The sequence below is a fragment of the Hemiscyllium ocellatum genome, chromosome 1 (genome assembly GCF_020745735.1).
Source record: "Hemiscyllium ocellatum isolate sHemOce1 chromosome 1, sHemOce1.pat.X.cur, whole genome shotgun sequence".
NCBI lineage: Eukaryota > Metazoa > Chordata > Chondrichthyes > Orectolobiformes > Hemiscylliidae > Hemiscyllium > Hemiscyllium ocellatum.
The window spans coordinates 68,494,224-68,518,397 of NC_083401.1; the positions used below are offsets into that span (position 1 = coordinate 68,494,224).

The following is a 24,174-nucleotide window of genomic DNA, read 5'->3' on the forward strand; positions in this document are numbered from 1 at the left end:
ATGATACAAATGTGCAAGGATGCCAAAATTTATAAAAACAGCAAAGTTTATCAAAGAGACAGTTTGCAAACAATGACAAAATATTACAAGCATCACTTGCCCTACCTTGTATGGGTCAACTATTCGTAAATATAGTACACCATCAATCTGCAAAGTTACGTTATCTGTAATGGTAATTGAAGAGGTGTTAATTTCACAGTTTATTCCACACATTTGTGAATGCTACTAATGGTACTGATTGTTTCTTATTTGTTGCCCAAAACTAAACCAGGGTATTTCACAACTATTATGCATGCAGTCGTGATTAAAAGGATCATGGTGATTGTATACATAAAAAACACAAAATCTTTAAATTTTAAAATCTATTAGTTTAAAACTCATAAAATTTCTTGATGTCCATCCCTGTAATAATTGGTTACAGGTCAGTGGAGATGAACAGAAAATTACCTGACTTTACAGGTGGATATAGTGAGTGGTCTGTAATAGTCCTACAGCTTTTAGCGAAAATATGGTTGTTTTGGACTTCGGTACTGAGCACAATTTGTAGGTTTGTGTCCAATGTAAAACTTGGTAACACTCAAGATAGTTAGCAGGATAGACCAGTGAAATGGGCAGGCACATGGTGGATGTAATTTAATGCAGCTTATGTATAAACTACGTAACTTAGGAATAATGATATGCAGAGGCAGTTTTATCTAATTTATATAATTTTGAGGGGGATGCTAGAATAGAGGGACTGGGGTACTTGTTCATAAATCTTTGGAATTGGCATCACCAGCTGATTAGAACTTCATAAAATACTTTGCTTTCTAAATAGGGGCATTGAACACAAACACAAGGAAGTCATGTTAAGTCTATATACATTTCTGGTTAGGCCTCAGCTGGAGTACTGCCTGTAATTGTGGGCATCATGCTTCTGGATCTTGGAGTGGGTATAGAGCAGGTTAATGGGGAATGGAGACATTTTCTTCATACAAAGATTGCAAAGAGAGGTTTTGGAGGAAGATGATTTGGTCAACATGTCAAAGCCTGCAAACAGGTCAGGAAGGATGGTTTGCATTTGTCACAGTCACACTAGATGTTATTTGTGATGGATGAAAGCTGTTTCAGCACCACATCAGGGTAACAATCTGTTGGCAAAATTGGTAAGGACAATTTTGCATTGACAAAATTTCACTGCATAGACAATTCACATGTTTTCATGGAGTCATAGAATCCTGTAACCCAGTAGAAGTCCTTGCTTGTGCTGGCTGTTTGAAAGAGTTGTCCAGTTTAGTCCCGCACCCCAGATTTTTCCTTCTAATTAGTCCAACTCAAGTACATGTCCAATGACCTTTCAAAACATCCTCTGCAATCTGATTCCACTACTCTTTCAGATAGTATGCCCAGAACTTTGCAATCTTTGTATGAAGAAAATGTCTCCATTTCCCCTCAAGTTCTTTTTTCAAAGATATTGTTTGATTATTGTAAATCTATAACCTCTGTTTCTCAACTGCTTGCCAGAGGCAAGTTTCTCCCAATTTTATCAAATTTCCACAAACCTTTGACTATGTGTGTAGTGTTCCTTTCACCTTCTCTGTTCTTGGGTGACTTTCCAACCTCTCCATTTAATTGAAATCCCTGTTCCTGGTTTCTTTGGTTTAACCTGCTCTACACCCACTCCAAGACCCAGAAACATGATGCCCATAATTACAGGCAGTACTCCAGCTGAGGCCTAACCAGAAATAAGTTGGTTACGTCATACAGTCAGCGAGTTGCTTCTCTGAAAACTGAATCCTGAGCTCTCATGGAAGACACTGAAGCACCCAGACAAGTAGTTACCACAGCAACCTCACCCAAAAGGATTGACATATTTGATGAATAAGCATGTTGACTGATGGTGAGTTACATAAAAACATGCCACAATTCCAATTACTTCACATTACACTTGCTGTCGAAAGTATATAACGTGCAAATTCTGACAATTTTGTGAAGAAAACTCAAAATTAAATATTTATCCCAAACATATTATAGCACTTACCTAATGAAACAGCAGATTGTTCTGGAATATCAATAACTATCTCCTTTAAGCTCTGCACGTATTTTATCCGATCAACAATTGGAATCAAGAAATTCAAGCCCTATGTAAAACAACAATAATTAATTTGAGACAAATAGATGGAATATGTTTGCTGGTGTTATAAAAAAAAAGCCCAAGGATGACAGAAAAAGCTTAGTCTTAATTCAATGTCATAATCAAGAGAACAAGTTTGAATATTAGATCTAAATTTGCATTATTCAGAGTTGATGGTATCATTTGTGACTGATGCTTTGTTTTTTCACTCATTTTGTGGGATGTGGGCATCACTGACTGGCCAGCATTTATTGCCTGTCCTTATTTTAGATTAGATTAGATTACTTACAGTGTGGAAACAGGCTCTTCGGCCCAACAAGTCCACACCGACCCGCCGAAGCGCAACCCACCCATACCCCCTACATATACCCCTTACCTAACACTAGGGGCAATTTAGCATGGCCAATTGACCTGACCCGCACATCTTTGGACTGTGGGAGGAAACCGGAGCACCCGGAGGAAACCCACGCAGACACGGGGAGAACGTGCAAACTCCACACAGTCAGTCGCCTGAGGCGGGAATTGAACCCAGGTCCCTGGCGCTGTGAGGCAGCAGTGCTAACCACTGTGCCACCGTGCCTTTGAGACGGGGATGGTGAGCTGCCTTCTTGCATCGCTGCAGTCCACCTGCTGTGGGTTGATACACAATGCCATTAGGGAGAGCATTCCAGGATTTGACCCAGTGACAATGAAGGAACGGCGATGTATTTCCAAGTCAGGATGATGAATGTCTTGGAGACCATTTGCAGGGATTATAGTGAGAAACCAAAATCATATTTCCAGCACAGGCAAGTAGAGGTCACAACCAGATGAATCATGACTTTACCAAATATAGGAGCAGACTCAAGGGGAAGCAATGGCCTGATGGTATTATCACTAGACTATTAATCCAGAAACTCAAATCAATCCTAATTCCACCAGGAATGGAATTTGAATTCAATAAAAAAAGTATCTGAAATTAAGAAGATCCTGATGACCATTATCGATAGTCAGACAGGCTCACTGATGTCCTTCAAGGAAATAAAGCTGCCATCCTCACTTGGTCATGTTGTTGACTCTCAACTGCTCTTTGAAATGGCCTAGGTAGTCACTCAATTGTATCAATCGCTACAAAATCTCAAGTAAGTAATGAAACTGAACAGACCACATGGCATCGACCTGTGCACCAGAAAAGACAGCAGAAAGAGTCCTGTCAACCCTGAAAAGTTCTCCTTACTAACAGCTGGGGTTAGATTAGATTACTTACAGTGTGGAAACAGGCCCTTCGGCCCAACAAGTCCACACCGACCCGCCGAAGCATAACCCACCCAGACCCATTCCCCTACATATATCCCTTCACCTAACACTACGGGCAATTTAGCACGGCCAATTCACCTAACCTGCATATTTTTGGATTGTGGGAGGAAACCGGAGCACCCGGAGGAAACCCACGCAGACACGGGGAGAAAGTGCAAACTCCACACAGTCAGTTGCCTGAGGCGGGAAGAGAACCCAGGTCTCTGGCACTGTGAGGCAATAGTGCTAACCACTGTGCCACCGTGTTGTCAAAATTGGGAGAGCTGTCTCAGCCTCATCAAGAAACAGCCTGACATAGTCATACTCGCAGAGTCATTCCTGACAATGTCCCAGGCACCACCATCAACACACCTGACTATGTCCTGTCCTACTTGCAGGATAGAACTTACTATTATGGAATTTATAACCATTGTGCGCAATGGAGGTGGAATATTAAACGTCTTCAAGTCAGAAATCGATGAATTCTTGATCTCGCAAGGAATTAAGTGTGGGTAAGTGAAGTTGAAATGTCCATCTTCCATGATTAAATGACAGAATATTCTTGATCGGCCGAATGGCCTTACTTCTACTCCTATGTCCATTGGTCGTAACTATAGGCACCATGGGAGAAAGTTCCTCTGACAGTCTTCAACATTGACCCTGGACCCCATGAAGTCTCATGGCTTCGGGATAAACATGGTCAAGGAATCCGCCTGCTGATTACCAAATGCAGTCCTCTCTCCACTGATGAATCAGTACTTTTCAATGTTAAGCAACACTTGGAGGAAGCACAGAGGCTGGCAAGGGTGCAAAATGTACTCTGGATGGGGAAATTTCAATGCCCACCACCAAGAATGCTCGGCAGCATTACTGGTCAAGCTGACCAGGTCCGAAAGCTGGCCATCTCCCTGCTGCAAATTCATCTGTTCATGACAGTCTCAGTAAGAGTGACCACTATATATTTCTTGTGAGATGAAAGCCCGCCTTCACATTGGGAATACCTCCAATGTGTTCTGTAGTGCTATCATAATGCGAAATGCAACAGACTGAGGACAGAGCTACCAATTCAGAACAAAGACATCTATGAAGTGCTGTGAGCCACCAACAACTGAATTGTATTCCAGCACAATCCACAACCATTACCATCAAGCCATGGATCAGCCCTGGCAGATAAATGAAAATACAACCACCTGAAAGTTGCTCTTCAAGCAATCATCATCTTGAATTAGAAATATATCATTGCTTCTTCACTATCACTGGTCAAAATCCTGGATTTGCCGCCCACCAAGAGCATTCAGTGTCAACCTGCAACACGTGGACTGCAGTGGTTCAAGAAGGCAGTTCACCACCACCTCTCAAGGACAACTAGTGATGGACAATAAAAATGCTGGCCAGCCAGTGATGCCAACATCCCACAAATGAATTACAAAAGGGAAAACAGCCAACTCCTGTTCAAGATTCATATGCTTTATATGAAAAACAAATTCCTAATGCATTCAAACAAAAGAAAATCCTGATAAATGGTAACTCTACCAAGCAGCAGTCAAATTTTTCCAATATGTTCTACAGGTCAGTAGATCTTGTAAAAATATAGTTAAAATTACACAGCACAATAAATTGAATCATCAAATGCAAATCTCCATCAGATAGTAACTGTTAAAAAGGGCTCATTATGTTTTGTGAAATCCAGGTTCAATTATTTTCTATTCAAAATACTTTTCCAGCCCCATCTGAAAAAAAAGTTCATAAATATGGTTGTTATGTAATTTTTGTGCCTTGCACTATTTAGGATTTCTCCCACTAGCAGGTTTTCTGAAGAATGAAAAATCAAGGTCTGAATCTTTTAACACCTCCATGCTATGTGATATTTAACCAGAATGCTTGAAAAACTTTGGAGTCAACCTGTAGCTACGCAATCTTTAAAGTTTGATTTGCAGCTCAGCTCAAAGTACTGCCAAGCTGATTCTGTGCTTTACAGGGTCAGGCAACTCCAAAGCATGCTATCTGCTACAAACCACTGAGGTAAGCAATGTGGAACAATTGCCATGACTGAACATAACGCATGTCATTAGCAGACACATTTAAAATAGTATGAACAGGGAAATAGTTTTACTTAATAATCATTTCCGAAAATATATTAGAAAGACAAAAAATTTGATATTAAAAGTCAAGAATCATAGCTACATCCCATGGTAACTGCAAAACATCTTTGTGACATTTATTGGTGAAAGTAAACAAAGATACTACTTACTGGATCCAGTATTCTATGAAAACGACCCATTCTTTCTACCACCCATGCTTCCTGCTGTGGTACAAACAGCACAACTGTGTTCATAGGAAGGTTCGATGCCCATCGATGCTGTGTCGTTACTAACCAGGTCTGTGGTATTCCTCTTCTGGAATGCTGGAGTAAAATTCAAATAGAAAATGATTAACTACTTCAATAATAATAAAAGCCATCTAATTTTGTTCAAAACATATTGACTCAAGTGGTAGTAGAACACAATTTACATCAATGTCCCTCTATTAACTTACTTAAATGGCTAAACTGTTGGTGTGGTTCTACATAGGGAGTGGTGACAAACTTATTTTTGACTGTGTGGCCACCTCAGTTGCCAAGCTGACTTTGATTATAACTGTGAGTCCACTTCTTTTACATCAATGGTCACTGTACAATGAAATTCATAGGGTTTTCCGTAGAATTACTGAAACCAATTTGTAGCAACATGATTCCTGTACTGATTGAAATCAGCACATTCAGCCAGCCTAATGACAATATCTCATGACCTTTTTAATCTGTACGGATTCCCAATACCTTTCTTTGTTAAGCCATCAACAGGCTTAAGAAAACAGTTTTGTCAAACTCAGGGCCATTTGTTTCTTCCAGTCAACTGTTAATGAATATTTGAAATATACTTAGCACAACAGTATCCCCTTCCTAAACCACAAAAATATACCAAATAAACAACTTTCCAAAAATCAAAGAACAAAAGAAATATCAAATCAAGCCAGAAGGTGCTTTCCACAAAATGAAAGCTGTTCAGATAATTCTTTTATTTTACCCTTCTGTACAAAATACTATGCTGCAGAGCATCAAATCAACAATTTGAAAAAATAACTAAATCATTGCTAAGAAGAGGCACAAGGTTGAAGCTTCTTGTTTAGAATTAAGCAGTACTGGAATGCAAGAAACCAAACTTTCAAAGGGAAAAATTATTTATACATTACGAGAAAATGGTGCTGATTGGTTGGCACAGAGCTACGGAAGAACATCTTAACTGTCAATCTTAGCTCGTGATTTACTCAGACCAGACTGTGCCAATGTATGTAGGCCATGTGTCTCAATAACTGGCAGATCATACCACTTTACAGTCCATAGCAACCAGCATTTTAATCCTGCTCAAACGTGGGCAACACTGGTTCCGGCAGCAGGTATAATTCTGCTATTTATATTGGTGAATATTGACTAAATAATTCAGTCAGTGCTAAGATATACACTAGAAGCCAATTTGATATCATCAGTTGGGTTTGCAATGCATTTTATTTGCTTGTGCTAGAAACTACATACATTCACACTTATTCTGTGCATATGGTGTACACTTTTTAATTGAGAAAGAATTTTGGAGACTGACAGTCCCTGCTGCCTTATGCATGACAATGCCTTGACCAGAGTGTATATGCCTAGATTGGGTCAATCAACCAGCTAACAGATATGTGAATAGATCCTACTGTACCTCCAGACTAACCATGGTCCAGCCAATTAGTACCCTCTTCCTACTGCAAAAAATGGCATTTTCTTTTCATTGTGGATGCTATTTATTGACCATTTCTCATTACCCAGAGTACGGTTACAAGTCATCCACATTGCTGTGTGTCTCGAGTTTCAGTCCTGATGAGTGTAAGATGAAAAGTTTCAACTTTGTTTCTCCTTCGAACAATAGAAATTAAATCAGCATTTTAATGAAGTTATTATATTCAATATTATCAATGTGACACCAGCACAGTTAATCAGAGTTTTGTACAAGTTACTTTGTCAGTATATTCATGTGTTTTTGTGGCTCTTTTTTGAACAGAACAATAAAACAATTTGCTTCCATTCTGCTTTTAATTCTAACGAATACATTCTGAAGCTGTTATAAACATTTAGGGCCAGGCATATTTCCTTAAACTGGTGAAGAACTGCCAGAGAGTTGACAGAGAGAATGCTGAACATCCTATTATATATGGCTTCAGCCAAAGCTAGTGATTAACTAGGCAGTTATTGAAATAATTACATAGGATATATAGTCCAGGAACAGGGCCAAGCATTTCATACTATTCTTTATGCTCTAATGAGTATCCTTCCAACTTTTCTCATCTACATTCATTACTCTTAAGGCAGTTTTTGATTATCCCTCTGACTTTTACATCCTCATTAAGGAAAGGACTTGGCTGTTATTTACATGCTTCTTCAAAAAAACATGAAATCTGAAGCCCAGCAATCATTTTCTTATCCAGATCACTGAATATTCTAAAAAAAAGATTTCAATTAGCAATTGCTATCACATAAGTCTATATAATACCAATTACCAAACAAAAAACAACACTGGTGAAATGTACGTCAGTGTTTGACTGATTTGGCAATTTACTGTTTCTAATCGAGCAGCAGAAAGCTTCTATGACACTCCTCTTGACTCACATTAGTAAGCTAGATCGATGCCAAATTCACTGAAGCCACTACTGTTTCTCCAGGAGGCACAAACATAGCCTAAGGAAGTTTTTCACAATTAATTTTTCTTTCTTCAAGCTCGACTGCCAGTTGATAACAAGGGACAGGAACTGTCATAAGTAGGATACCCCAAGTTAGAAGGTTAAAATATTATTACAAGTATTCCCAGCTATCCGAAAGTTGAGCGTTCCTATGAAAACGTTCATAAGCCAAAATGGTATTAAGTGAAGAAGCAATTACCATTAATTTAGAGTTATAGAGATGTACAGCACAGAAACAGACCCTTCAGTCCAACTCGTCTATGCCAACCAAATTATCCTACATTAATCTAGTCCCATTTGCCAGCATGTGGCCCATATCCCTCTAAACCCTTCCTATTCATATCCCCATCCAGGTGCCTTTTAAATGCTGTAATTGTACCCGCCTCTACCACTTCCTCTGGCAGCTCAATCCCATACACGCACCACCTTTCATGTGAAAACGTTGCCCCTTAGGTCCCTTTTATAGCTTTTCTCTCTCACTCTTCCAAAAGATGTAACTAAGCATTCAGAATAATATGATCAAGCAGAGTCAGCATGGCTTCACAAAGGGGAAACCATTCCCGACTCAGGCGACTGACTGTGTGGAGTTTGCACGTTCTCTCCGTGTCTGCGTGGGTTTCCTCCGGGTGCTCCGGTTTCCTCCCACAGTCCAAAGATGTGCGGGTCAGGTGAATTGGCCATGCTAAATTGCCTGTAGTGTTAGGTAAGGGGTAAATGTAGGGGTATGGGTGGGTTGCGCTTCGGCGGGTCGGTGTGGACTTGTTGGGCCAAAGGGCCTGTTTTCACACTGTAAGTAATCTAATCTAATCTAATACCTGACAAATTTATTGGAATCCTTTGAGGGATTAAATGGGAAAAATTTTTGAATGTTCCCCGACCCAAAAACTAACCTACCAAATCATACCAAATAACACATAACGCCTAAACTAACACTAACAAAACTGATCAAACCACCTATGACTACCTTTAAATTCCACTTTCGCAACACTTTTATCACCATCACCCAGTGTTTTGCGTTTCAGCTTATTAAGAAGACTGATTCCTCCTTAAGTATAAGGTAACTTAATGGAACACCACCCATCAATCCAGTCAAGCAACAAACTTTGCACTTGATTTATTACTGATGCCACTAAAACAGACCATCTTTGCTACTAGCAGAACCAATGGTAACTTTGGCAGCTTTCAAGATTCTTTTTTCTGTGTGCAAATACTACAAATGGTGGACACAAGCAGGTTCAATGCATACACAATGTCTTTACTTCGTTGACCACGATTGAAATGCATAATTATATCCAGTTTGCTAAGCGTAACAGTCTTATGAGCTCTCTTAGGCTTTTCTGAATCCTTAGGATACATCTTGCTAATGGATGCACAAAATAAATCGAGAGAAAGCACAGATGCTAGCACACACCGTTCAAAGCTGTGGCTGCTTTATGCTGAGTGTAGTTCCCAGGGAAGGCGCTTGACAGAACCATTCGCATTGCGCATGCTTTGTTGATAAAGCAAGAATCCTCTTTTAGTTGGCGAAAACAGGTACTGAAGTTGGCATTTTGTAAAAGCGAACATTTGAAAAGCAGAGGTTACCTGTACACAGAATTAGGGCTGGAATTTTAAAAAATTTATGCATTCAACCTAGAATACTGTACTTCATTTCAAGTTATCAGAGTTCTAAAGTTCTGTCAATTCATCAAGTCTGTTTTAGTTTCTGCAATAATTTGTCAACTATTATTTATTGAGGTAAAATAATTACTAACAGCTGTTAACAGTAACAAGTAATGAAGACTCTATTTGTCTGAAGATTAATAATTCCAAGTTTTAGCCAAGGTTATCAGCACATTCAAAATAATTAGAGCAAAATTTAGGTTTCATTTTTGCTCATTCACAGCCAACTCACTGGCTGGACCAGCATTTATAACCATCCTTGGAGGTTCTTGAGATGGTGAGCCGACTTCTTGAATTGTTGCAGTCCATTTGGTTCATATAGACCCAAAATGCCACTAGAGAGTGAATTCCAGGATATTACCCAGCGACAGTGAGGGAATGATGATATATTTCTAAGACAGGGTGGTAAGTGGCTTGGAGAGGAATTTAAAGGTGGTGGTGTTCCCAAATATCTGCTGCCCTTGTCCTTCCAAAAGGAAGTGGTCGTGGGTTTGGAAAGTGCTGTTTAAGAACCATTGGTGGATTTCTGCTTACACCTTTTGAATATTACACACTTTTGCCACTGAGCAACGTGATGAGGGAATTGATGCTTACTGCGATAATACTGTGTCTTTGAGAGATGTGTCCTGTCCTGTTTCTCTTGCACAGGGGTGATGCCACCATGGTGTCAAAATGTCTCCTTCAGACAGGCAGTTAGGAACTTGCTTTGGGCTCTGCCTGTGTTTTTTTTAAAGTATGGTCAGGCTCACACAGACGCAAAATGATTGTTGGTTTTGCTTTCAATTAGTTAAGGTTTCTGTTGGCTGCAGGAGCTAAAAGCTTGAGTTCTCTGCTACTATAGTGAAATCTTAGGCAGTGAGGAATCCTCTGTAAAATTAAAGGAGGCGGATTGTTTCTCTCTGTATTTCTTTCTTTAGGACTGGAGAGAGACAGCATGTGAGAATAACATTGGTAACTGTGTTGCTGAATTGTCTTTCCTAATTTATAGGATGCTGCCTATACCGGAATAGTTAATGATTAGTGGTTAAATAATACATTATTTGGTTAAGTATTTGATTGGGTCAAGTTGTGTCAATTCTTTTTATTGAATTTTAACTGCATTGTAAGAATGAAATGTGTGTTGATTAAAGCTTTGGGGTAATCAATTGAATCATACCTGGAATATAGCACCTTACACTTATCTTTTACAAACATATATCTCCATATTATACTTGGGAGGTGAGGATGGTATCTGGTCAGGTCCAGAACATTGTGGATGCCAATCAAGTGGGTTGCTTTGATCTGGAATGGTTCAGAGCTTCTTGAATGTTGTTGGAGCTGCACTAATTCAGTTAATTGGGGAGGATTACATCACATTCCTGACTTGTGTTCTGTGGATGGTAGATCAGCTTTGGGGAATCAGAAGATAAGTTAATTGCTGCAGCATCTCTAATCTCCGACTTACTCTTGTAGTCACAGTGATTGTACAGTTAATTAGTTTAGCTTCTAATCAATGGTGGTGAGCATTGTGCAATCATCAGCAAATATCCCCACTTCTGACTTGTGATGGAAGAAAGGTCACTGATGAAGCAGCTCAGATGAAGAAGGCTGAGTCCAGGACATTACCTTGACAAACTCCTGTCAAGAGGTCCTGGAGCTGAGATGACTAACATTCAATAACAAAAGCCCTCTTCTTTTGTGCTAGTTCTGTCACTAACCAGACAAAAAATAATTCACTGCAATTCTCATTGACTCCAGTTTTGCTCGGGCTCCTTGAAGTCACACTCAGTCAAATGATATAGATCTTTCCATATCCGTCACAAATTCACCTGCACCTCCACACACATCATTTACTGCATCCGCTGCACCCGATGTGGCCTCCTATACATTGGGGAGAAAGGCCGCCTACTTGCGGAACATTTCAGAGAACATCTCTGGGACACCCGCAACAACCAACCCAACCGCCCCGTGGCTGAACACTTTAACTCCCCCTCCCACTCCGCCAGGGACATGCAGGTCCTCGGCCTCCTTCATCGCCAGACCATGGCAACATGAGGCCCGGAGGAAGAGCGCCTCATTTTCCGCCTAGGAACCCTCCAACCACAAGGGATGAATGAAGATTTCTCCAGCTTCCTCATTTCCCCTTCCCCCACCTTATCTCAGTCCCAATCCTCAGACTCAGCACCCACCTTCTTGACCTGCAATCTTCTTCCCGACCTCTCCGCCCCCACCCCCTCTCCGGCCTATCACCCTCACCTTAACCTCCTTCCACTTATCGCATTCCCAACGCCCCTTCCACAAGTCCTTCCTCCCTACCTTTTATCTTAGCCTGCTTGGCACACCTTCCTCATTCCTGAAGAAGGGCTTATGTCTGAAACGTCGATTCTCCTGCTCCTTGGATGCTGCCTGACCTGCTGCGCTTTTCCAGCAACACATTTTTCAGCTCTGATCTACAGTCCTCACTTTCTCCGAGTGAGGAAATCACTAAGCCATCAACTCCCCCTACATATTAAGTGGGACAAAGAATATCATGAAAACACAAACTTTTTTCTACTATCATCCACAGTAATTTATGATAAAATCACTGCAAAGAAGGACGTTATTCAGCCCAGTATATCTGAGCTAACTCCCTGAAGAAGTTCTACATTTGTGTTTTTCTACCTATTTACCTTAACTTTTAAAATTTTCAAGTATTTATCCACAATTCTTAAAAGTGCCATCTAAATTACTGACTAAAACAGGAGAAATATTTTCCCTAATGATCTTATCAAAACACCCAATCATTCAGGCTCATTTATCAGATCTTCTGTGAGACCAAAATAGAAACAGGAGTAGACTGATCCAACATTGAGCCTGCTCCACCATTATAGGGAAAGGATAAGAAGAGTGACCATTTAGACCTTCAGAGCAGCCATGGTCCTATTCAACAGCAGAGCAGCCTCGATGGACCAAGTGGCCTAATCTTGTTCCTTCTTATTTAAAATAGTCTTATGGTTCAAGGTTTGTGAGAAGATTTGTAGCTTGGGTGCTTGTTGTTATGGTTCTGTTTACCGAGCTGAGAATTTGTGTTGCAGATGTTTTGTCCCCTGTCTAGGTGACATCTTCAGTGCTTGGGAGCCTCCTGTGAAATGCTTCTGTGATGTTTCCTCCAGCATTCATAGGGATCACTATAACTGCCAGAGAAAACATCACAGAAGCGTTTCACAGGAGGCTCCCAAGCACTGAGGATGTCACCTAGACAGGGGACAAAATGTCTGCAACACAAATTCCCAGCTCGGCGAACAGAACCACAACATAGTCTTATGGTCTTTGTTGAGCATGTTCTGAAAGTTCAAATACAACACAATAACAGGTTCCCCTCTATGCACTCTGGCTGAGACCACCTCAAGAAAACTCTAAGAAATTAGTCAAGACATTATTTCATTTCATGAAGATTCTGACTCTCTTAATTAACTACTATTTTCTAATTTCTCTACTCTCTCCTCCGAAGGAATCCCATGCCCAGTAGTTTTTTCTATTCATTTGTAGACCTTGGGTGGCATTGATAGCACATCCCTTTTTGCCCTTGAAAAAGCAGTGGTGAGCTCTCTTCTTGAATCACTGCAGTCCACTTGCTGTGGATTGACCCACAATGCCAGAAGGGAGGGAGTTCCAGGATTTTGACCCAACAACTGTGAAGGAATGGCGGTATGTTTCCAAGCCTGGGTGATGGGTGGCTTGGACAGGAACTTGCAGGTGGCGGTGTTCCCAAGTACCTTCAGCCCTTGTCCTTCTAGGTGGAAGAGGTCGTGAGTTTGGAAGGTGCTGTCTAAGGATCTTTGGTGAATTCTGCAGTGCATCTTGTAGATAGTACACACTGCTGCTTCTGAGTGACAATGGTGGAGGGATTGAATGTTTGTAGATGTGGTGCCAATCAAGTGGGTTGCTTTGTCCTGGATGGTGTCAAGCTTCTTGAGTGTTGTTGGAACTGCACCCATTCAGGCAAGTGGGGAGTATTCCATCACACTCCTAATTTGTGCCTTGAAGATGGGATGTCGGGAGGTGACTTACTTGCCGCAGTATCCCTAGTCTCTGACCTGCTCTTGTAGCCAGTGTTTTTATGTGGGGAGTCCAGTTGAATTTCTGATTAATCCTGTTTTTCTCTGGTCATAGCCTAGTCATTCATTTAAAGCTCAAAAATCAGAGTTAACAATTCAGTGACACTTCTTCAAAACTATAGACCGAAAACTTTAACACTGATTTCTCTCCACAGATGCTGCCAGATCTGCTGAGTTTTTCCAGCAATTTCTGATTTCCACATCTGCAGTTCTCTCGGTTTTTACAAATCTTCTTTGTCTCTGGTGATATTAACTTCTACCATAGAATACTAGAAACATTTTTTGCATGATTAAAAACTCAAGACCAGAAAAGCACACTTTGATAATACAACTAGCAGCTTAGTTTTGACAAACTGTGGAAAGCGCTCAATTTTTTTTCTTATTGATTACAAACCAATCCTCTGTATTAACTGATCAGACCTATCTCATACTGTACAACCAACAGCTTAAGAAAGACTGTATATCAAGATATTGATAAATGACTGTTTGTAATTGAGAGATCAGCTGTTGACTGCTTCTGTCTCAGTGAAGCCAGAGGTGATCCAATGCCGGATTACCACAGATCAACGAATCAATGCCTGTGAGCAGATGTGATTGACAAAGGTCTGAGAATGCAACAAAGTCATTGAATAATTGCAGCCCTTAAACAGGCATCTCAGTTATCAAGGAGATTGAAAGTATTTTTTAAGTGTCAACCAGAATGAAAGCCAAGCTAGATTTTAAGTAGGAACTATATCTACAGCGTAAGCAGTTAGTTTAGATTTTGTGATCTAGAACAAGTGTAATGACAAGGTTAGAACAACATACACTTCATGTTAAATTGTTTACTGTTCATTCCACTATCATAACTAAATAAAATTATTTATTGGATCTAATCAACAGGCACGTTTTGAAGAAATAGAAATTACATTATTCTTGTGGTTAGCATACAAAGCAAAATATTTTAGTCATATTCTATTTCATTTAGCCACACAGTTAGGTTGAAACTTTTTTAAAACAAAAATTTAGTGATCAACAGCTCAGAAGTTTTAGGGCTATGTACCAATAACAGAGATTTATTTTTCAACAGACACAAACAATGGGCCACATAACCTCCTCCCGTGTTTTAAATCTGTTTTTATGACAAAACGTGACTAAAATACAAATGAACTGAGCTATTAAGATAGTCCTGAAAATGCAGAAAAAAATAAACAATTCACTAGCCTGCTTGTTTAAATTTGTAAATATCTCACATTTATTTGTGTTGGTAAAGCTCTACTCCTCAGTTCTTTGCAAAGTTGGTCTAGGATCAGGATGAAGGGCTTTTGCCTGAAACATCGATTTTCCTGCTCCTCAGATGCTGCCTGACCGGCTGTGCTTTTCCAGCACCACTCTAATCTTGACATGGTGAAATTAGTTAAGATGAACCTAATAGTCAAATCACTCAGTGCTCTAGCTTACCTACAAGGAATGGGGGATTGCATGTTCCAGGGAGGGCCTTGATTGCCTGTAGAATTGCACCAGCAGTAAAACTGGAGGAGAGATTTATTAACAATTTTTGGTAGGAAACGTCATTCATCTATCAATCTAGTGTACTAAATACACCACTTCTGCATTACGTTGGAACTAATAACCAACAAGTCATCCTGTCCTTTATAAAATCTTGGGACAACTTCCTGTTCTACCATCCTTACTATTAATGTGTCCCATAACGCACTCTAAAAATGCTATTTTTTTAAAAAACCATAGCAACTTGTATATTTATCGTTTCTTTAATAGGGTAAAGCTCATCAAGGTGCTTTACAGGTGTACTTTCAAACAAAAGTTAGCAGTGATTACCAGCAGGATTTATTAAAATATTCAAATGTTACAATATTCACTTAAGCATACACTATAATACAGGATTCTAAGGCAAACTCAGGAAGGACAGAAATCTCACTTGAAGTGGGAGGTGTTCAACTTCAGAGGTTCAAGTAAACATCATTCATTTTCTTGTACTTGTTCACAAAATTTTAAAAAGAATGTCCTGTTAATATAACATTTTTCAAGTATTCTGAGAAAATAGGCTTTCCATCTTGCACAATTTACAAAAATTACTAAAATAAAGGGGGGAAAAATATCATTTGTATTGAATGAGAAGAGAATGCTGATTGGTTAGGAAGTAGACTTTAACTGACAGAGGCATTCCATGGAGAATGCACTAGTTAATGATGATTGACAGTTATATCTCAAGCTTTTTTCATTCTATATCAGGCAGTTAGTTCAGGTTGGTCAAGGCTAATGATGACTAACAGTTACTGCCAAAATTTGTTTAAATTTTCAATCAGGCAGATTGGTTTAGATTGGTTTTAGCATTACCTTGGCTGAGTTGCTGCAGTTTATCTTGTAAATTGTGCTTATTGCGACCAGTATATATCTTTGGTAAGGGAGATGAATGTTGCAGGTGGTGGTTGGGGTGTCAATTCAGTATGTTCTTTGCTTGGATGGAGTCAAGCTTCTTGAGCATTTTTGGAGCTGCACTCATTCAGGCAAATGAAGGAGATTCCATCATACTCCTGACTTGTGCTGTATTGTAGATACTAGATTCAATTAGGCCCACTCTGCAGTATTTCCCTCATAGCGCTGCAATTCAGTGTCATTTTCAAGTATGCATAGAATTCTCATTTTTGAAGATTACTACTGAATCTGTTCCTGCCACCTTTCAAGCAGTCTGTTACAGATCATAACAACTTGCCATGTAAAACTATTAGGAGAAAGTGAGTATGAAGAAATACTGAGAAAGAGATTTTTTTTCTAATTTCTCCTTTATGGCAGATTCTTTGGAATTCTGTTCCTCAAAAGATTGTGGATGCAGAATCTTTAAACATTTTTTGAGGCAGAGTCAGCAAGATTCTTGATTGCCAATGTGATGAAAAATTACTGAGAATATCAAGGAATGTAAAGTTGAGGTTAAAAACTAAACACCCTTGATTATATTGAATGGCAGAGTATGCTTGAAGGGCTGAGTAGACTATTTTAGATTAGACTTACAGTGTGGAAACAGGCCCTTCGGCCCAACAAGACCCGCACATCTTTGGACTGTGGGAGGAAACCGGAGCACCCGGAGGAAACCCACGCAGACACGGGGAGAACGTGCAAACTCCACACAGTCAGTCGCCTGAGTCGGGAATTGAACCCGGGTCTACAGGCGCTGTGAGGCAGCAGTGCTAACCACTGTGCCACCGTGCCGCCCATATTGTTGTCATTGAGTCATTCACGGGTTTAAATACAGCATTTAAATTGGGAAAGAGGAGTCAGGCCATACAATGAAACTAGGGGGCACACTTTCAAAAATCTACCAGTAAAGCATGCAGTTACTGAAGCTATTTTGTTTGCTGTGAAACAGACTAACATCTTGAAATGCAGTGCAAGCAGATTTTCCTTACAAATTAAGGGGAGATTTAATGAAGGTGTTCAAAATTGAGGATTTTGACAGTAAATAAAGGAAAAACTGTTGTCCAGTGAAAGTGAGTCTGTTACCAAAGCACACAGATTGAATAACAGTTTTCCATGTGTTGCTGGAAAAGCGCAGCAGGTCAGGCAGCATCCAAGGAGCAGGCGAATTGACGTTTCGGGCATAAGCCCTTCTTCAGGAATGAGGAGGGTGTGCCAAGCAGGCTAAGGTAAAAGGTAGGGAGGAAGGACTTGGGGGAGGGGCATTGGGAATGCGATAGGTGGAAGGAGGTTAAGGTGAGGGTGCTAGGCCAGAGAGGGGGTGGGGGCAGAGAGGTCGGGAAGAGGATTGCAGGTCAAGAAGGCGGTGCTGAGTCCAAGGGTTGGGACTGAAAAAAGGTGGGGGGAGGGGAAATGAGGAAGCTGGAGAAATCTTCATTCATCTCTTGTGGTTGGAGGGTTCCGAGGCGGAAGATGAGATCTCTTCCTCCAGGCGCCTTGTTGCTGTGGTCTGGCAATGGAGGAGGCCAAGGACCTGCATGTCCCTGGCGGAGTGGGAGGGGGAGTTAAAGTGTTCAGCCACGGGGGGGGTGGGTTGGTTGGTGGGTATCCCAGAGGTGCATCTATAATAGTTGGTGAGAATTCTTATGGACAAGCCGAATTTCCTTAAGATTCCTGAGGAAGGAGAGGTGTTGTTGAGCCTTCGTGATTGTCACATCAACGTGGATGGTCTAGAACAGATTATTGGTGATTACCACTTCTAAGAACTTGACTCTCTTGACCATTTCCACCTCAGCTCCACTAATGTAGATGGGAGCTTGTTCTCCTCCTTTCTTCCTGAAGGCGATGATCAGCCCTTTAGTTTTGCTGATATTGAAGCAGAGATTGTTCTGTTTACATCATGGCACCAAGCACTCTCTCTCTCTCTTTCCTATATTCTGTCATGTCATTGTTTGATATCCAGCCTACGACATCAATGTAATTGGAGTTCAGATAAAATTTGACCACACAGTCATGACTGTACAGGGAGTACAGTAAAGGGCTGAGTACGTATTCTTGTGGGGCACTGGTGTGGCTTAAGATGAGAGGGGAGAAGATTTAAAAGGGACCTGAGGGGCAACCTTTCATAGTAGGTGGGGCGTAGATGGAATGAACTGCCAGAGGAAGTGGTAGAGACAGATGCAATTACCACACTTAAAAGACATTTGAACGGGCACATAGACAGGAAAATTTTAAGGAATATGGACCAAATTCAAGCAAAAGGGACTAGATCAGTTTAGGAAACCTGGTCAGCATGGATGAGTTGGACGAAAGAGCCTATTTCCATGCTGTATGCCCCTATGAATCTAGAAGTATGATTCTATGGTTACAGCATTGTCCTGAGAAATGAAACACAGAATGGTTGTAATCTATTTTGTTGAGTTGAAATAAGGATCGCATGTGCATACACTCCGTTTTCTCTGCAAAGAACAGGACCCTGAATTTTAAGATGTTTAGCTTTCAGTGCATGCAAGTGCTCCACACTGTGGGCTTGACTGTAATTTGCCAACGTGACAATAGATATGTAGATTTAAAGTAAAGACTAGCAGATTAAGTCAAACAGCATATTGCTTTGGGTATTCAGAACGTTCACCTGATGAAGAGACAACCCTCAGAAAGCTTGTGATTTCAAATAAATTTGTTGGACTATAACCTACGTGACATCTGACCTTGTTCGGAATAAGACAGTGACTGCATCCAACCATCCTGTGCTTATAAAGCTCACAACAGAAAGTGTCCAGCATGAGAAGTATTTCCACAAGTGGACAGCATTTGATAATTTATCTTGAGTATACAAAAAAATTATAATGACAATAAATTAAGAATTAACAGTCTGTCTCAACAGAACTAAAACTCTCATTTTTGTCCTCATTACCTCTGGTTTCAACTATTCTAAATCACTTCTTTTGATCTCCAACATTCTATTATTCATAAACGTAAGGTCAGTTGGCAATGTATTAACTTGCAATAAATCGTGTTCCCCTATTGCCCTGCACTGACTGGCCATTTGTTGGCTTAAAATTCTCATGTTTGCTTTCAAATCATTTTGCCCCTCCCTGCCTCCAATTTCCTCCAGCCAACAAACCTTTGTTCTTCTGTTTGTGTCCTCTTGTACATTCTTAGTAATAATTGCTTTATCATTGGTGGCCATGTCTTGAGTGATTGAGTAAAAAATGAGGTCTGCAGATGCTGGAGATCACAGCTGCAAATGTGTTGCTGGTCAAAGCACAGCAGGCCAGGCAGCATCTCAGGAATAGAGAATTCGACGTTTCGAGCTGATTGAGACAAGCTCTGGAATTTCCTCCCAATACCTCTGCACCTCTTTACTTTTATTCCTTCCTTTAAGGTGATCCTTAAAACTTCTCTCCTTGACAAGGCTTTTAGTGATCTTACCTAAAGTGAGGTTATGTGGCTTAGTGTCATACTTTATGTTAGAATGCTCCTAGAAAGCACCTTAGGATGTTTCATTACAAGGATCTATGTATAAATAAAAATCATTGTTGTTTATATTCAGTCATCTGCCATTTTTGAACACCAACATTTAATAGCTTTTTTGCTCTTGGTTAGCCTCCTCTAATTTCTCTTTTTATGTAAATAGCACCTAATTCTTTCCAATTACTTGTTTCAACAGCTCTGTTAAGCTGGAAATTGAATATACTTGGATCTGCAGCAGCATACGAAGGTGACATTTCTCAATTCAAAGGTCACTGACAGCTAAGCAATAATGTTCATCATTTATGCACATGATTGCCATTTTTTTAAAAACAAACTACCAATCTGTCAAATTCACCAAAAAAATTTCACAGCACAATCCTATAGATCTAGGGAAATGATTATTTATAGGGACCTATGAACCTTCCAAATTTAGCCTGGGTCTGTCATAGCCACACTGTATCTTAGTTTTTACCTCTGTATTCTAGAGAGATCTGGATTTGTGTCCTACTCTCCTATTTGGAAACAATACACCTCACCTCTGAAAGTCTCTCATTGTTCAGCTACCATTTTTTCTGCCAACCTTTAATCTCTTGAACCTAAATCTATTCTTTCCCCACGAAGTTGGCTTACTCCCAGTTAATTTTTCTAATTCTGGACTGTTCTTTGCCCTTTTCTATAGTCACCAAAAATCTTCTGATGCAGTGATCAGTCTCCCCTAAACATTCTTTATTGGGTGTTTTCTATTGACCTCCCAATAACAGCATAGACATGGAAGAACAGATTGGACAGCAGATCTTGGAAAGGTTCAGATGTAATAGGCTTGTTGTTATGGATGACTTCAACTTTCCCAATATTGATTGGAACGTCCTTAGTGCAGAATGTCTGGATGGAGCCAATTTTGTCAGGTGTGTCTAGGAAGGATTCCTGACTCAGTATGTACAGAGGAACCTCGGTTATCTGAAGGACATGGGTAGGGAGTATTTCGCTTGGTTAATTGAATGCCAGATAATTAAATGCCAGATAACAGTTTAGCCAAGCATCGGGACCTTGCGATCTTCTTTGGATAATCCGAAATTCTAGGTCCTCTGTGGATAGGGCGACTAAAGGGGAGGCAATACTGAATTTTGGTGCTTGGCAACAAGCCAGGTGTCAGGTCTCTCGGTGGGAGAAAACTTCAGTGACAGTGACCACAACTGCCTCACCTTTACCATAGCCATGCAGAGGGATAGGAACAGTATTTAATTGGGGGAGGGGAAATTATACTGCTATTCGACAGGAGCTGTGGAGTATAAATTGGGAAAAACTGTTCTATGGGAAATGCACAACTGAAATGTGGAGGCTGTTTAAGGAGCACTTGTTGCAAGTGTTGGATAACTTTGTCTCACCGAGACAGGCAAGGAATGATAAGGTGAAGGAGCCTTGGATGACAAGAAAACAGGAGCTTCTCATCAAAGTAAGAAGGAAGCTTACTTAAGGTTAAGGAAGCAAGGATCTGGCGCAGCTTCAGAAAATTACAGAGTAGCTAGGAAAGAACTCAAAAATGGAGAGCTAGGAGGACAACGAAAAAGCCTTGAAGGGAAGGATTAGGGAAAACCCAAAGGCGTTCTACACCTACGTGAGGAATAAGAGGATGATCAGAGAGAGGGTAGGGCCGATTATGGATAGTGGAGGGAACTTGTGCCTGGAGACTGAAGAGATATGAGAGGCCCTCAATGAGTTTATTGCTTCAGTATTCACGTGAGAGAGGGACCTTGTTCACAGTGAGAACACCATGGACCAGTTCAATAGGCTTGAACAGATTGATGTTAAGGAGGTCACTGTGCTGGAAATTCTGGGAAGCATCACGATAGATAAATCCCCAGAGCCAGACCAGACATATTCAAGGTTACTCTGGGAAGCGAGGAATGAGACTGCTGTTCCTTTGGCAATAATCTTTGCATCCTCACTCTCCACAGAGTAGTACCAACTGATTGGAGGGAGCTGAATGTTGTGCTTGCTCAAGAAAGGGAATAGGGAAATCCCTGGAAATTACAGTCCAGTCAGTCTGAAATCTGTGGGAAGCAAGGTACTGGAAAGGATTCTGAGAGATCGGATTTATGACTCTTTGGAGAAACATAGTTTGATTAATGATAGTCAGCAAGGCTTTCTGAGGGGTAGATCATGCCTTATAAGCCTTATTGAGTTCTTTGAGGATGTTTTGAGACATGTTGATGAAGGTTGAGCAGTGGATGTGGTATATATGAATTTCAGTAAGGCATTTGATAAAGCTCCCCACTGTAGGTTCATTCAGAAAGTTAGGAGGTATGGAATATAGGGAAATTTGGTTGTCCAGATACAGAATTGGCTGGCCAAAAGAAAACAGCGAATGGTTGTGGATGGAAAATATTCCACCTGGAGGTCGGTGACCAGTGACCAGTGGTGTCCCGCAGGGATCTGTTCTTGGGCCTCTGCTCTTGTAGTTTTTATAAATGACTTGGATGAGGAAGTGGAAAGGTGGATCAATATGCTTGCTGAAGACACAAATGTCAGTGGTGTTGTGGGTAGTGTCGAGGGCTGTTGCAGGCAACAAGACATTGACAGGACGCGGAGCTGGGCTGAGATGTGGCAGGTGGAGTTCAACCTGGATAAATGCGAAGTGATTCATTTTGGAAAGTCAAATTTGAATGCTGAATACAGGGTTAAAGACAGGATTCTTGGCAGTGTGGAGAAACAGCGGGATCTTGGGGTCCACGCACATAGATCCCTCAAAGTTGCAATCCAAGTTGATAGGCTTGTTAAGAAGGTGTATGGTGTTTTGGCTTTCATTAACAGAAGGAGTGAGTTTAAGACCGCAAGGTTTTGCTGCAGCTCAACAAAACCCTGGTTAGACGACATTGGAATATTGTGTCCAGTTCTGGTCGCCTCATTATAGGAAAGATATAGATATTTAGAGAGGGTGCAGAGGAGATTTATCAGGATGCTGCCTGGATTGGAGGCCTTGTCTTATAAAAAGAGGTTGAGTGAGCTAGGGCTTTTCAGACTGGAGAGAAGAAAGAAGAGAGGTGACTTGACAGAGGTGTACAAGGTTATGAGAGGCATAGATAGCCAGGGACTTGTCCCCAGGGCAGAAATGGCTGTCACGAGGGGTCATAATTTTAAGGTGATTGGAGGAAGGTGTAGGGGAGATGTCAGAGGTAGATTCTTTGTGCAGAAAGTGGTGAGTGTGTGGAATGAACTGCCAGTAGCAGTAGTAGAGTCAGAGACATTAGGGCCATTTGAGCAATTGCTGGACAAGCACATGGTCGGCAACAAATTGAGGGGTGTGTAGGTGAGGGTTGATCTTCAATTAAGATAAATGCTTGACACAACATTGTGGGCTGAAAGACATGTACTATATGGTACTGTTCTACGTTCTCTCCACTGACTTATTCTCCTTATCGCAACTCATTCCCTCCTTCGCTTTCAAACTGCAAACATAAAACTGCAGAAATGTTTCGAGAGCACACTCTAGGAACTCTCATTGCTCTCTGTACTTTAAACTTGGATATTCTAACATTTTGAAAATTTCTTCTTTTACATCCTTCCCACCAATTGTTGACATGTAGAATATATTGAGCAAAGTAATTACACTTTTTGTTCTTTACCTCTAGCCAAATCAATTCTCTCCTTTACCTTTTTGAAACATCTGCATTCTTCAGCACTGAAATGTTCTCCTTAATTAATTAATACAGCTACACCCCCCTTTCTTTCCCCTTCCTATCTTTCGTGAAAATCTTATGTCCAGGAATATTTAACACCCAGTCTTTCCATTCCTTGAACCAGGTCTCACTACAACCACACCATCACATTTTAATTTGGCAATCCATGCTTCAACTCGCTGATCTTATTTACCAGTTTGCATTCAAATACAAAGAGATCTTGGAGTGCAGATTCATAGTTCCTTGAAGTAGAGTCGCGGGTAGATAGGATAGTGAAGGCGGCGTTTGGTATGCTTTCCTTTTTTGGTCAGAGCATTGAGTATTGGACTTGAGAGGTCATGTTGTGGCTGTACAGGACATTGGTTAGGCCTCATTTCCCCTCCCCACAGCTTACCCAGTTCCAACTTTCCAGCTCAGCACCATCCTCATGACCTGTCCTACCTGCCAAACTTCCTTCCCACCTATCTGCTCCACTCGCCTCTCTGACCTATCACCTTCATCTCCACCTCCATCTACCTACTGTACTCTTGGCTCCCACCTCCCCAGCCACTGCCCCCTCCCCTCCACCCCCCCCCCCCCCATTTCACTCCACCCCCCACCCTATTTATCTCTCCACCCCAGAGGCTCTCTGCCTTCATTCCTGATGAAGGAATTTTGCCCGAAATGTCAATTTTCCTGCTCCTTGGATGGTGCCTGACCTGCTGTGCTTTTCCAGCACCACTCTAATCCAGGTTGA

The 24,174-nt window shown here is 40.9% G+C and overlaps 1 protein-coding gene across 1 annotated transcript in view; it reads right to left on the bottom strand.

Annotated features, from left to right (window-relative positions):
- stoml2 (stomatin (EPB72)-like 2) overlaps positions 1 to 24,174 on the bottom strand; it is a 59,903-nt gene that overhangs the window by 34,757 nt on the left and 972 nt on the right. The window contains exons 2-4 of the mRNA XM_060829863.1: positions 5,640 to 5,792; positions 2,021 to 2,120; positions 106 to 164 (exon numbers count right to left, since the gene is read on the bottom strand). Of these exons, the coding sequence (XP_060685846.1) occupies positions 106 to 164; positions 2,021 to 2,120; positions 5,640 to 5,792 (312 nt within the window). The remainder of the gene's footprint in view (positions 1 to 105; positions 165 to 2,020; positions 2,121 to 5,639; positions 5,793 to 24,174) is intronic.